Here is a 12991-nt window from a genome sequence, read left to right as displayed (position 1 = left end):
AAGAGCGTGAGGCAGGTAGCTAAGAATTAGAGGGGGACACTTTTCTGGGTCAGCTATTTTGAGAATACCTGACATTTAATTTTGTACAACCCAGTTAAGGTTTGTCCAAAAGATACAGGCTTTGCAATGTATGTATGTATGTATATACTTATATTTTTAAACTTCAAATTTGGTTCTTGATTGAACCTTACATGTGAATATTTTACCTCACAGAATAACTGTATTTAATATAATTTTCATACTGACGCCCCAACATAATATTCTGTATTTGTACATTTTAAATGCAAGTTTTGTTGTCTTAGCTTATTTTGGATATTGGTCTAGTTTATTAGATATGTAACAGACTCAGTTCAGTTGAAATTTTAATGTAAGCTTTGGTACTGCAGTCATCTTCAGTTCGACTAGTCATGTATGCTTTTTGTTTGCTGCTCCACGTTTTTAGATGTGTGTAGTTTAAGTTGTACTAAACACAGATACCTGTCTCTGTTGTACGGTGCACCTTCCTTCAGACTCAGAGCTAGCCCTGATGTATAACGACGAGTCAGTGTTGGAGAACCATCACCTAGCTGTGGGCTTCAAGCTGCTTCACGAGGACAACTGTGACATTTTCCAGAACCTTAGCAAGCGGCAGAGACAGAGTCTGAGGAAACTTGTTATTGATATGGTGAGTGTTGTCAACAAACTCATTCTATGCCATGAAGATAATAACCTTCTGCTGCCTTTCTGTTCTCCATTTTTCAACCGTGCGCTAATGTTAATTTTCTTCCCAGGTTTTGGCAACAGATATGTCTAAACACATGAGTTTGCTGGCAGACCTCAAAACAATGGTAGAAACCAAGAAAGTGACAAGTTCTGGAGTACTGCTGCTCGACCACTACACTGATCGGATACAGGTGAGATGTCATCTTTAATGGGCATTTTGGAAAGGTTAGCGTGTAGATTGTTATGATTCAGTCTGTTACAAAAGAACTGAAAAGGACATATACAATTAATCTCGAGTGTCAAAAAAAGAAAAGGGATTGGTTTAGAGATGAAGACTGAGCAGACTAACATTGCTCTGCTTAGAGTTAAAGCAGAGATTGCAAGGTAGGAGGCTGGACGGGACACCGAGTCTGCTGAGGGCTGATTTATACTCCTGCGTCAAAGTATTTCACCTCTGCAGGATGCTGCTTGTATGTGGGAGATACGGCCTTGTCATAACTTACACGCCCCTCCTTAATGTCATGATGTAGTGATAACATTTTGAACATGGACGCCACAATGGACTGCTCTTTCTGTCTTTGTTTTTTTGCATTTCCTGCAACCTGTTTCCAGTGCTGGTAATGTTTGTCAAGACAGACGGGCTTAGAAAAGGCTAAGCAGTTTCTTCTTTTTAATGATGCTTTAGTAGCTTATGGATTATAAGAGATAGAGCCAGGAAATGCAGGGACTCCTGTGGAGTCTGCTCAACTCACTGATCCTGGTTATCACAGACTATCCTTAAGCATTTGATGGGAGAAGTAAGTGTTCCTGTACTTGTTCCTGTAAAAACAGAGAGATCTGACATGGGGCAGGAGCTGCTCAGTATCTGCTAGAGTTTCGATTGACTGGAGATGTCAGCCAGACATTCAGATATATATTTGACTCATTTGACCTGAATGTAAAAGATTTGAATCAGAGGAATGGTTAAGTGTCACCTTGAAAAGCAAGAATCAGAGCTTTCATCAAGAAGAGATCCTGGTCTCTGCAAACGTGCTGAGGAGACTAAGTGATTGTTGTTCTTGTCTAGAATGAGGTCAGGAGATCAGAGACGAGTTCACTGCTGGGTCAGCATGCCTGAAATGATTTTGGTGCCTCTTTGACAACTGTTTGATTCTCTGTGTGTAGCCATTGACATGAGATGAGATGAGATTCGTATCCCATTTATAACAACACATTCACTATTGTAAGGTTGGGGACATAATTTACCTGTTTAAGAAAATGACAGCTTGAACAGTAGTTAGTGCGAGATGACGCTGTTGCATAGATATCAAAGACACTAGCAAAAAACAAAGACAACAAAAAAAAAACAGAATCGTCAGATCAGTCTGACCATCCAGTTTTCCTATAGAGCTTTACACGTTACAGCTACAGCTGTACAACAGAAAATGAAATGACTCATGTTGGGATTTGACGTTGACCTCTTCTATACATCTGTATGTGGTGGAGGATGCCTTTTGAGCCTTTTAAATATGACATGCGTAGCAGTGCTGGAAAGGGAGGAGCAGGCGTTGAGGTGTTAGGGAAAGAGAAAGAAGTGAAGAAAGCTTCCTAGTTTTAGAAGCAGAGGATGGGATTTGAATGTTGTATATACAAGAGAAACGATGACAGAAGTGAAAGTGAGAAAGGTCAGCAGAAAACTGGGTTTCAATCACTTTCCTTCAGCTGTTTAACGACTTGGTCATTTACAAGACATAGATGTGACATGGGAGATTAAAGATAGATGATCTGAAAAGACAAAACTGCATCCTCCATTTTTACTTGTCCTTTGCAGTACAGAGTGCCTGGGTAGAAGGGTTGTTCAGTTGAATATGTTAATCTTGTCTGCCTGACTCATTGATGCATCTGACTGAAGTTTGTGCCGGTTAGAATCTCAAAAATCCTCAATTATAAACTATACTGCAGCCTATTTACTTTATGGACTTCATGATTGAATTGGCAAATAGCAACATGATCCCAGAACAATGAGAGGATCATAGAGACACACTGTGCCTGCAGTATTCCTGTAACGTTCATGATCATTCTGTAGCTTCTGTAGAAAGACGATTTGAGATATGACTACTGATATAGTGTGTTGGTGTGTGTGTTGATTGGGGACACCCCCCCTTTGTCGTACATAAAAAATACAGTGTGACATGTGACTGTCTGTGCAGGTGTTGAGGAACATGGTGCATTGTGCTGACCTGAGCAATCCCACGAAACCCCTGGCTGTGTATCGGCAATGGACGGAGAGAATCATGGAGGAGTTCTTCAGGCAAGGAGACAAGGAGAGAGAGCGAGGGATGGAGATCAGTCCCATGTGCGATAAACACACTGCATCTGTGGAAAAGAGCCAGGTGAATGATCGGAAATATTATACACATGTATGGGAATGATTCTGTGCACACCTGGATAACTGTTAATACCGTAGGTGGGTGATAACTACAGTGCAGAGAGTGATCTGTCATCTCTGATCACAGCAGTCACCTTCATACATTTTTAATGCGGATTTGTAGGGAGTTAAATGACACCACTTTGACAGCTAATATGATGTCTGTCATACGCTTTTTTCTCCTGGTTCCAGGTGGGTTTTATTGACTACATTGTCCATCCGCTGTGGGAGACATGGGGGGACCTTGTGCACCCTGATGCCCAGGACATCTTGGACACTCTGGAGGACAACAGGGACTGGTATCAGAGCACTATCCCACAGAGTCCCTCGCCACCTCCTGTGGGCCAGGATAAGGAATTACATGCCTGCATGGACAAGTTTCAATTTGAGCTCACCCTCGAAGACAGCTCTGACAGAGAACAGGTAGACGAGGGCGACAAGCCTACGCCGAACCACATGGCACAGGACTGCAGTCAGGGGGAGGAGGAGGAGGAGGGTAAAAAAGAGGAGGAGGAAGACACAATGGCAGAGGAGGAAAATGAGGACATAATAGAAGAGGAGGACGAGGTGGCAATGGAGGAGGAGGAGGTGGAGGAGGAGCAGGAGATGAAGGCTCAGCTGGAGGTGAGATCTGAGAAGGAGAGACTATCTGACACAAGTCCTGTAGAGGAAGAGGAAGATTCTTCTTCACAAGCTGAAGATACATGAGTAATGCTCCTGTATCTCCCTCCTCACTTGCACACATTCTCTTGTTCATCCTTTCAATGGCCAAACCAAGAACAAATAAGACTGCAATGACAATACAGACCTTTAAATATATTTTTCAAAAAGGGAATAAATTAAAATTGCTTAAAGAGAAGGTAATTACACAGCAACTGTAGATTAGGAGTGGTGACAAGTCCTTCGACTGATTTCACAATGAACTTTAGACTTAAAGGAATCTAAGAGAGCATCAACGATGGGTAACTAATGACAGCGTAGCACTCTGGGACTGGAATGCACACACATAAACACACAGAAAGTGACACACACAGACACATAGTAGGAGTAAGTCACGTGAATACACCAGTGCAATGGGTGTACTTGCATGCATCAGTCATGCAGTATAATTGGAGCCCAAATTAACTCCCTCCATCCCTGCGCATGCACAGATACACCAACACACACACTTGACTGTATGTTTATATGTGTGCATTTACACGAGGGACAGTGATCAGTGATGAATCTCTTTGGAAAAAGCCATCTCTTAATGGAGTATTAACTAGTGTTCAGTCAGTATTAGTAATTCATGTTTGTTAGAACCTCAACAGAAACTGTTCTCCTCAGAAAAGCTACACATCCGAGTGACTTTTTTTCCATTTCTGTCGGAAAGAAAAATAAGATAATCCACAGAGTTGGAGGAGGAGAGAGGAAGACGTCGAAGGAAAGGAAGATGCTGCGATGAAGGGGCCCCTGGGTCCCATACCCCTTTTCCCTTTACGAGGAGAGTGCTACTGGTGCAAGATGGCTCTGTGCCTTTCTGAAACACCAGCTTCCTGAATGGAGCTGTCGTGAAGCAATGCATTGTGGGACGGGAGTGTCTGATTTTGTTATCATTTTTGATTGTCTCTTGTTAAAAGATCTCTCTTTACTGTTCATGGTATTGTGGTGTGTATCTCACACATACAGTTTCTGTGGTGATATGTTTTAAGCTGTAAGTCTTCCTTTGTTGCTCTTCTGGTAATATAATAACTCTAGATGCAGAGCAATCACTACCACCACCACAACCACCAGTGGACTCCAGCTTATGGTTTTTTCTTATTAGAATGATTTTTTTAAACTTTCTGAGAATAAGCCATGTGATGCTTTGAAGCATAAGTTTTGCCTATTTTCTATTTAACAGTTGCTAAACATGTTGGAAGGGACACGGAATTATTTCATCTGTAGAACAAATTTCCACTCGCCATTCTCGAACCCACTTGCACTGTGTGTTTATGTCTCCTCATACACAATGATTCTCACCAAAGTCAAGGATGAGAAAATACAGTGGGTGAAGTGATCTGAAGGAACGTGGACGAATAAGAAAATCAGGGAGGCAGAATGTCAGGGGAAAGAAGTGTGACTTGGCCAAAAGGTGGTCTGGCAGTCCCTAATCATCCTTGTTATGTTTGATGCTTTTTTGCCTTAATGTCAGATGCAGGATACATACCTGCCAGTATGTAGATTTATAAGATATATGATAGATATCCTAGTATATTTATATCACGTCTGTATGCTTATTTCTGTGAGTATCGGTGTGTCTATACACAATGTATCCAGCATTGCATTCGGAGGGGAAAGGGAAACATTGCTGCCAATTAGTCGTTATGTTGTTGCTGTGCTCTGACCAACATAAAGAATGTGATGTTTTTTTAATCAGGGTGGTAAAATGACTATCTCATAGCTACCTGAAGGCATGCAGAGGGAAATAAGGATGGGAGTTAGGATTCTGCAGCCAATGAGAATTAATAAGGATGTCCTTTGTTTGAATTTGATCAGACTTGTTGGCATAATGGATGTTGACGGGCGTAGCGTTTGTTTGCATCTCTTATTGTGCTGTCATGAGTAAGCAAGCGAGTAACAGAAAGAGAGGGCAGGATGCTAAAGATGTTGTCACATGTGTCATTGTTCCCTCACTGGCATCACTACATCGTGTTGAATGGTGTTCAGGATTCGATCAGCACAGCTTAAATAGGTCACAGTTCATTTAGGTGTTTGTTTTTCACAGGGTAAAAAAAAAAAAAAAAAGAACATGGGTGTGGTTCTTTTGATGGTAAGAGCAAGTTTCTGCAGGTCAGTAACTGAACTTATCTGAAGACACCATAGCTCAGTGCAACAGAAGCCTGTGTGTTTGACCTGCTCTGTCGCTGGATGGAGCAGAGCTGCGGGGCCACCACACAGGCTTTGTGAAATGGGAATCCAGGATTACTATTGCAGTTACTTAAATAAAAGATTCCCATATGCATCGGCCTTTTACTTTCAAGATGTTGCTTTGTTTTTGTGGCTTTTTGTTATGTCATGAGCTATAAAAACATTAATATTTTATTGCCATACAAACACAATACTGTAGCAATTGTTTCTTATTAAGAAAATTATTCAATGGATTGATTGCTGCCATTCTTTTTAAACGATGAAAAGAAAACCATGGGAAGTGTTTTCTTTGAACAGTTTGTGTACAGTTTATTTTTATATCATTCTGGTGGATGGTCTGGAAATTGAATCACGTGTTGATGATATAGCTATAAGCATTATCACTCTTGTATATAATGTAATATTGGATTGTATATTATAAATTTATCCAAGTCATTACGATTGACAAATAACCACTTGAGGTTGTTAAGTGAACCACTGAAGCACTGCAGGCCACATCCCCACCGTTTCATTCTCTGATTCTGTTTATGCTCACGTGTGCTTAACTTTCTGTCATGTTTTTTAACTGTCTACACTTATTGTTGAAAATCAAATATATTTGTACCAGCACTTTATTCCATCAGGTTTCGAGGCAGACAGTGTGTTTGAGGTAGTGTATAGTCTGTGCTGGTGGTTTGGTCATTGACAGTCATCTGTTGATTATATTCCATTGGGCCAAATCACAAACCTGCAGTAATCAATGTTAACCCCTTTTCTAGAGGCATAATCAAACAGACTAGTAATTCGCTTTCAACAGTCCATGTGAGATTGATTTTATTTGACTGATAAAGTCAAATGTAAGCTGATGTTGTCACATAGGATGTGACATGTTCAAAGGAGATAAATGTGCCCTTATCTAACTTGGCCATTTCTAATACTACCGCCACCTCTGTTTCTTAGTAACTTTTATCACTAGCCTGATAGCCTAAATGTTCGTCCAATGGTGGCCTAACTAGCTGGTTCCCATCGGGTTGCTGTCAGGTTACTTTGTCGCAGACTGACTCCCTCTGTGAATAATTCTCTGGGCTTTAATTCATGTGTTTGTCACAAGTAAGAAAGATTATTCAAGGGAAAAAACAACATGAAATGATTGTAATATTTGTAAATGATCTTGCTGTAATGTGTAAAATGTGTCCAAGTTATTTTTTATTATATTATTTTTATGAAAGTTTTCCCTCTTAACAGAGCTGAGGTGTCATTTTGTGAATAAATGCATTTAATAAGCAAACATCTATATATAAAACAATATTATAGTATATCAGTATATTTTTCTTTTATTTCACTGTTCAGTACTGTAAAGTGTGTTAAAAATACAAATAAAGTAAGATTTTTATATTAAATGCAACACCACTGTCATGTTTGCTGTTTGTTTCTCTTTTGTAGTGCATTTTTGTTATTACTTGTCAGGATATTACTTGTTTGTGTGCTGTTTGCATTACAGCCATGCATATTCATATATTAGTCGATGGTAGGATAATCTTATCTAACTGTAGCGACACTAGCAAGACAATTATCACTGGATGTAATTACTAGATGCCCTACTTAGACTCCCTGTTTGATCCAGTATAGATTTGTAATCAAATGTAAGCAGATGATTTTTGATACTACCCAGACAAGTGAGCATGAACAACACCTTCCCTGCTGAAAAAAAACGAATAGACCAGCACCAAAGCTTGTTTGCTTTCATGCTAATATTCAATTTCGTCCAAAAATGACAGTATATAGTCACAATTACCACCTGCACCTGCCTGACATTGGCGTGAGATGGCTGCACCCTCAAGACTTCCCAGAATCCTCTACTTCCGACAGGTGCCACGGCTCTCCGCCAATCAGAAGGCGTAAACAAAGCCTTGTCCAATCAGAGTGCAACAGGACAGCGAGGGGTGGGTATCTACGCATGCGCGTTGTCGCTACGGAAGACATCGGTGTGTTGGTGTCGATCGAAGAACTTCACCGGTAATGATAACCTTTTAGCTTGTTCTGAAAAGAAGAAATACAAGTTTTATTTGTCCGTGTCTACGTTTTTAAACATTGTATGTAAGAGACATTATGCTGTTGTGGTAACGACATACATATAACTTCGTGTTTTGAATTTAAGTGATAGTTATTACGGTTTGCTGTTAGCTAACGCTTTAGCTAAATTCGCTAGTTAGCACTTGTTAGCTCTCGGCTAACTAAGAAGAAGACGTTGTATTCTAAATACGTAAAACCAAGCGTACATGCTTAATGTAGATTTATTGCTTTGTCATTCTATAACGTAGTCAACCCTGTCGCTGCATGCCTGTCGTTATAGTTGTTAGACTGTTCTTGCTTTATTCATCTGTACATTTTGTGTAGTTGACAGGAGCTTCTGGTGTCGCGGAGTCTTGTTAAATTCTGACCCAGTGCGGAGCTGCACCATCATGATGTCCTACCAGTACCTCCTCCTGGTGCTCCTGGGTCTCGGAGTCTCAGCTGTTGAAGTCCAGCGCCCTCGCGGTGTCCCTCTATCCAGTAAGCATTTATGATTAAAAGCCACAACTACTAAAATAGATTCATAAGTAACTACAGCTAAGTATTTTGCGCTGGGGTGAAAGCTCAGAAAAAAGCTTTTCTTGGCACTGACTCGTTTCTTCTACTCATCCCTGCAAGAACGGCAGTTCTATGAAGAAGGCAAACCATTCACTTGCCTGGACGGCTCCCGCACTATTCCCTTCGATAGAGTGAATGATGACTACTGTGACTGCGAGGACGGTTCTGATGAGCCAGGTGCGTGTTTCCTGCATACTGAAGACTCTTGCATATCATTCTGTTACTACTTTCCCCCCCACAGTTTACTGAAGTAAATACAATAGTAAGGGATACATGTACATGACATCCGCTCAGTCAGTATGATTCTGTTTTTCCACTTTATAACAGTATTGAGCAGCTATTTTGTATATTTAATGACACATTTATTTGCAGGCACTGCTGCTTGTCCCAACGGCAGTTTCCACTGCACCAATGCTGGTTTTAGACCAGCCTTCATCCCCTCCTCCCGCATCAATGATGGGATCTGCGGTATGACTTTTAAAATCTGCTGACTATTTCTTTTCAGGTGTGTTGTGCAGGTAGGATTTTGTTTAATGTTGTTTTTTCCTGTACAGACTGCTGTGACACAACTGATGAGTACAACAGCGGTGCTGCCTGTCAGAACACCTGCAGGTGGGAATGTTTTAATTTTATAATTATGTTATGATTCTAAGAACTTTATGTACGCTTCACAGTACAAACCCAATTTCTCCATAGAACATTTACACATATACACATTGAGTTTCCAGAAATGTTGTGTTTTTGTTAAGTTATTTTTGTTCCTTCATGTGATTTGTAGGGAGTTGGGGAGCAAAGAGAGGGAGATCATGCAGAAGATGGCAGAGATTGCTCAGGAGGGATTTCTGCTTAAACAGCAACTTATCCAGGAGGCCAAGAGTGGCCTAGAGGATAAGAAGGTATGAATGGAAAGAAAATGATTGGTATTTATGAAAAGCCAAGATCCAGAGTACTGACACATGCAATATTGCAGTGCCAAATATGTTTTTATACAGATGCACTACACTTAGTGTCTGCACCAACTATTGTATATCTAGCTGCTGTATGTTACTTGTTGAATAAGATGTTAAATAGATCCTGCTCAGTCACTCAGAATGTGCCTGATTTACAGCCAGAAAATGGATGCCAGCCATCTGAAGTCTCCTTTTAAAAAGCAAACAATAAGTAAAAGCTAATTTAAAGGTTGTTAAGTCTTCCAAGTCACCAGTGAATACTTGTGACATTGATGGCTTACATAGGTTATTGTTCGCTGCCGCCTTTGTGGATTATGTTTCCTTGAGTAGAAATTAAGCATTGATTCATAAAATGAATGGATTTTTCTGGTATGATGTGGTCTTATTTGGCTACATTTTGATTTATTTCAACAGGCCAAACTTGCAGAAGTTCAGGTCAGTAAGAAAGATCTGGAAGACAGACTGGAGGCTCTAAGAACTGTAAAGGAGACTGCAGAGCAGCCTGAGAAAGAAGCCAAAGAGCGCCATCTGAAGGCCTGGGAAGGTAAATTGAAATGTTAAAGTATATTAACATCCACTGTTTGTACGGAGCATCACAGTATAGGTAGTGCAGTCTATTGATTTAATTGGTATTGCCAGGATGCTACAAACACAAGTAGCTGCTCAAAAGACTTAACTGATGAAAGACTTCTGATAGGAAGTTTAAATTCAAAACAAGAAGGGATCAGAATCACTGCCAACAATAAATAAAATGTTATTTTTGTTATAGATGAAAAAGCTGCCATTCGCCTGGAGAAAGACAAAGCTAAAATGGCTGAGGTGTTTCTTGAGCTGGATGATGATGCAGATGGCTTGTGAGTATCTGGACCCGCCAGAATTATCACAACTCCCAATTCCAGAAAAAGTTGGGATGCTGTGTAAAATAGAATGCAACCAACTGCAAACAAACTGTTTGTCAACACTGGTTAATGAAATATTCCCAAGCACGTGTTGTGATGTCCTTTTTAAATGATTGGGTTTAACAAAGTAAATCTTGCACCATCCTAGCTTGTAAAAGACTAAGCCTTTGGAGGATGGCCCTTTCATTCCCAATCATGACACTGTCACCTGTTATTGAACCAGTTGACTAAGGTTTTTGAAGCATTCCAAAACTTTCCCAGTCTTTTGTTGCTCCTGTCCTCCCTTGATTGTGAAACAAATGCTGGCATCACATTGAGATTGACAAAATATTTATGCAGATGGCCAGTTATGTTTTTACACATTGTCCCACCTTTTTAGGAATCAGGGTTGTCCAAGTTATATGTATGTTTTTTTCTGTTTTTTTTTTTTTGTTTTTTTTTTTTAAACATGAAACTTCAAGAACACAGCCTTTTGAAAAGGACGAAATGCAGCATCAACAAATCTTGAACCATATTTGAAATTGCCTTGTGGCTTTGCACCTTATTTAGTGTGGATCCAAAATGGTGCCACACAGCAGACTTAAAGCTGACAGTATGCTAGAAATATCACTACTTTGACCAAAAGAAAAATGTTTGGGGATGGATTAAGACACTGAAAAGATTAATTGTTCATGCCTTTCACTTCAGTAATTAGTTAACTGGTTGTTGTTTTTTTTTGTCAGTGACCTCATGTAGGGACTAGTGGAAATATATTAAGTTGTTACTGAAACTCCTTGAATGATGTATTTTGTTTGTCTCAGTGTCACAGTGGCTGATCTTCTGTCCCATTCTGAGCTCGACCCAGATTCAGATGGTTCATTCACAGAAGCAGAAGCTCAGGTAAAACATTTCTTTTTGTGTTTTTCCCCCCCATAAAACACTGCTGTCAACACCAGTCCTATGGAGCTGAACAAATCGAAATGTGTCTTGTACAGGGACTGTTGGGAGGAGTGGACAAAGTGGACACGGCAGCATTTGAGTCTGTTTGGAATAACATCAAGGAAAAATATGTATCAGAGGTATGAGCCAGATTATTCTTTTAGGGAACTCAACGTGTAAAAGGCCCGTCTCCTCTAAATTTGTGACTCTGGCATCAGTCCAATGCAGACATCCCAGCACCAGCGGAGACTCCACAGGAGGACACGAGGGAGCCAGACCCTGACAATGACTCTGAGCCGTACCCTGAAGATGACATCCCAGAGGAAGACGACGATGATGATGAAGAGGATGACGATGAAGACCCAGATGATGGGGACTATAAGGTAAGCCCAGTTAGAATCTCCATCAGATTTATGAAGGATGATCTTGAGTTTTTATTTAAGTGAGTCATTCTTATGTGTTTTATAAGCAGAGCCCTCCTACAACACAGACTCAAGAAAAGAAGGATGACGATGATGAGGGGACTATGCCGCCCTACGACGAGCAAACGCAGAACCTCATAGATGGTATGTGTCTGTATAAAGTGTCTGTATAGAGTGACTCAGCCTGTCCTCAGCTATGAGTCATGCAGCAAAATACCAGAAGTAAAGCACAGATGTGTCTGCATACCTACCAGTTTGAATTTTAATGTGCTGTCTTAAAATTCATCGCTCAAGGGCTGCAACTAGCGATTATTCTGTCAAACTCTTTCTTGATAATCAATAATTGTCTTGTATAATAAATGTCAGACAATGCAGAAAATTTGTCCATTAGTGTTTCCCAAAGCCCAAGATGATGCGCTCAAATCCCTTTTTGCCCATAAACCAAAGATATTCAGTTAACTATCATAGAGAGGCAAAGAAACATTAAAATATTTGCACTTAATATTCTGGAATATGAGAATGTAGAGATTTATTCTCAAAAAATGCCTTTTTTCAAAATAGTTGGCAATTGAATTTGATAGTTGGTTAAATTGATAAATCACAAGACCATAGCAATTCATTGAACAGCTGTGTGCTTTTGTGTGACTGAGGTCTTTCACTTATCTTTTAGATAAGCTTCAGTAGGAAGGTGTGATTTGCTCTGACATTTTGTATGTGTGACTATTTAAGCACATGTATGGGTTATCAACACATTTCCTGTAATTATATATTTGATCCCCAGCTGCTCAGAAAGCCAGGAATGAGTTTGATGAGGCGGAGAAAGCTCTCCGAGAAGTGGATGATCAGATCAGGTAAGTAGTGAGACATGAATTGTAATGGAGCCTCTTTGCCAATAATGTAAGCAGTGTTTGTTTCCACAGTTGCATTCTAACTCTCAGCTGCTGCAGTGGAAGATTTTGTTGCACTATCAGTGTCTTGTTAGTTGAAGACAATGATCTGAGTGATGAGTCTGCATTTGCATTTTGTCTGCAGGAACCTAGAGAAGGAAATCTCCTTTGACTTTGGACCTGGTGCTGAGTTCGCCTACCTCTATGGCCAGTGTTATGAGTTGTCTACTAGCGAGTATGTGCAGCCTCTCACTTTGGGAAAAATGTCTTGTATTTATTAATAATTTGGTCTAAGTTCCTACTTCTG

At 40.2% G+C, this 12991-nt stretch overlaps 2 protein-coding genes across 7 annotated transcripts in view; both read left to right on the top strand.

The window, feature by feature from the left end:
- pde4a (phosphodiesterase 4A, cAMP-specific) overlaps positions 1 to 7364 on the top strand; it is a 47443-nt gene extending 40079 nt beyond the window's left edge. For all 4 annotated transcript variants that reach the window (XM_037089556.1, XM_037089559.1, XM_037089558.1 and 1 more), the window contains 4 exons: positions 510 to 664; positions 771 to 893; positions 2892 to 3074; positions 3302 to 7364. In XM_037089556.1, coding sequence (XP_036945451.1) covers positions 510 to 664; positions 771 to 893; positions 2892 to 3074; positions 3302 to 3817 — 977 coding nt within the window. In that variant the 3' untranslated portion in view covers positions 3818 to 7364. The remainder of the gene's footprint in view (positions 1 to 509; positions 665 to 770; positions 894 to 2891; positions 3075 to 3301) is intronic.
- A 438-nt stretch (positions 7365 to 7802) lies between these two features.
- The window catches only part of prkcsh (protein kinase C substrate 80K-H), a 7240-nt gene continuing 2051 nt past the window's right edge, over positions 7803 to 12991 (top strand). Inside the window, exons 1-14 of one of the 3 annotated variants that reach the window (XM_037089563.1) lie at positions 7803 to 7993; positions 8375 to 8530; positions 8669 to 8785; positions 8981 to 9076; positions 9163 to 9220; positions 9387 to 9504; positions 9973 to 10102; positions 10328 to 10412; positions 11258 to 11336; positions 11432 to 11515; positions 11594 to 11758; positions 11845 to 11941; positions 12579 to 12648; positions 12830 to 12919. In XM_037089563.1, the coding sequence (XP_036945458.1) occupies positions 8440 to 8530; positions 8669 to 8785; positions 8981 to 9076; positions 9163 to 9220; positions 9387 to 9504; positions 9973 to 10102; positions 10328 to 10412; positions 11258 to 11336; positions 11432 to 11515; positions 11594 to 11758; positions 11845 to 11941; positions 12579 to 12648; positions 12830 to 12919 (1280 nt within the window). In that variant the 5' untranslated portion in view covers positions 7803 to 7993; positions 8375 to 8439. Of the gene's footprint in view, positions 8071 to 8374; positions 8531 to 8668; positions 8786 to 8980; positions 9077 to 9162; positions 9221 to 9386; positions 9505 to 9972; positions 10103 to 10327; positions 10413 to 11257; positions 11337 to 11431; positions 11516 to 11593; positions 11759 to 11844; positions 11942 to 12578; positions 12649 to 12829; positions 12920 to 12991 lie in introns of all 3 variants that reach the window. The other 2 variants (XM_037089562.1, XM_037089561.1) reach the window with 2 other exon arrangements.

Source organism: Acanthopagrus latus, chromosome 23, assembly GCF_904848185.1.
Source record: "Acanthopagrus latus isolate v.2019 chromosome 23, fAcaLat1.1, whole genome shotgun sequence".
Taxonomy (NCBI): Eukaryota; Metazoa; Chordata; class Actinopteri; order Spariformes; family Sparidae; genus Acanthopagrus; species Acanthopagrus latus.
This window is presented reverse-complemented; position numbering and strand designations above follow the sequence as displayed.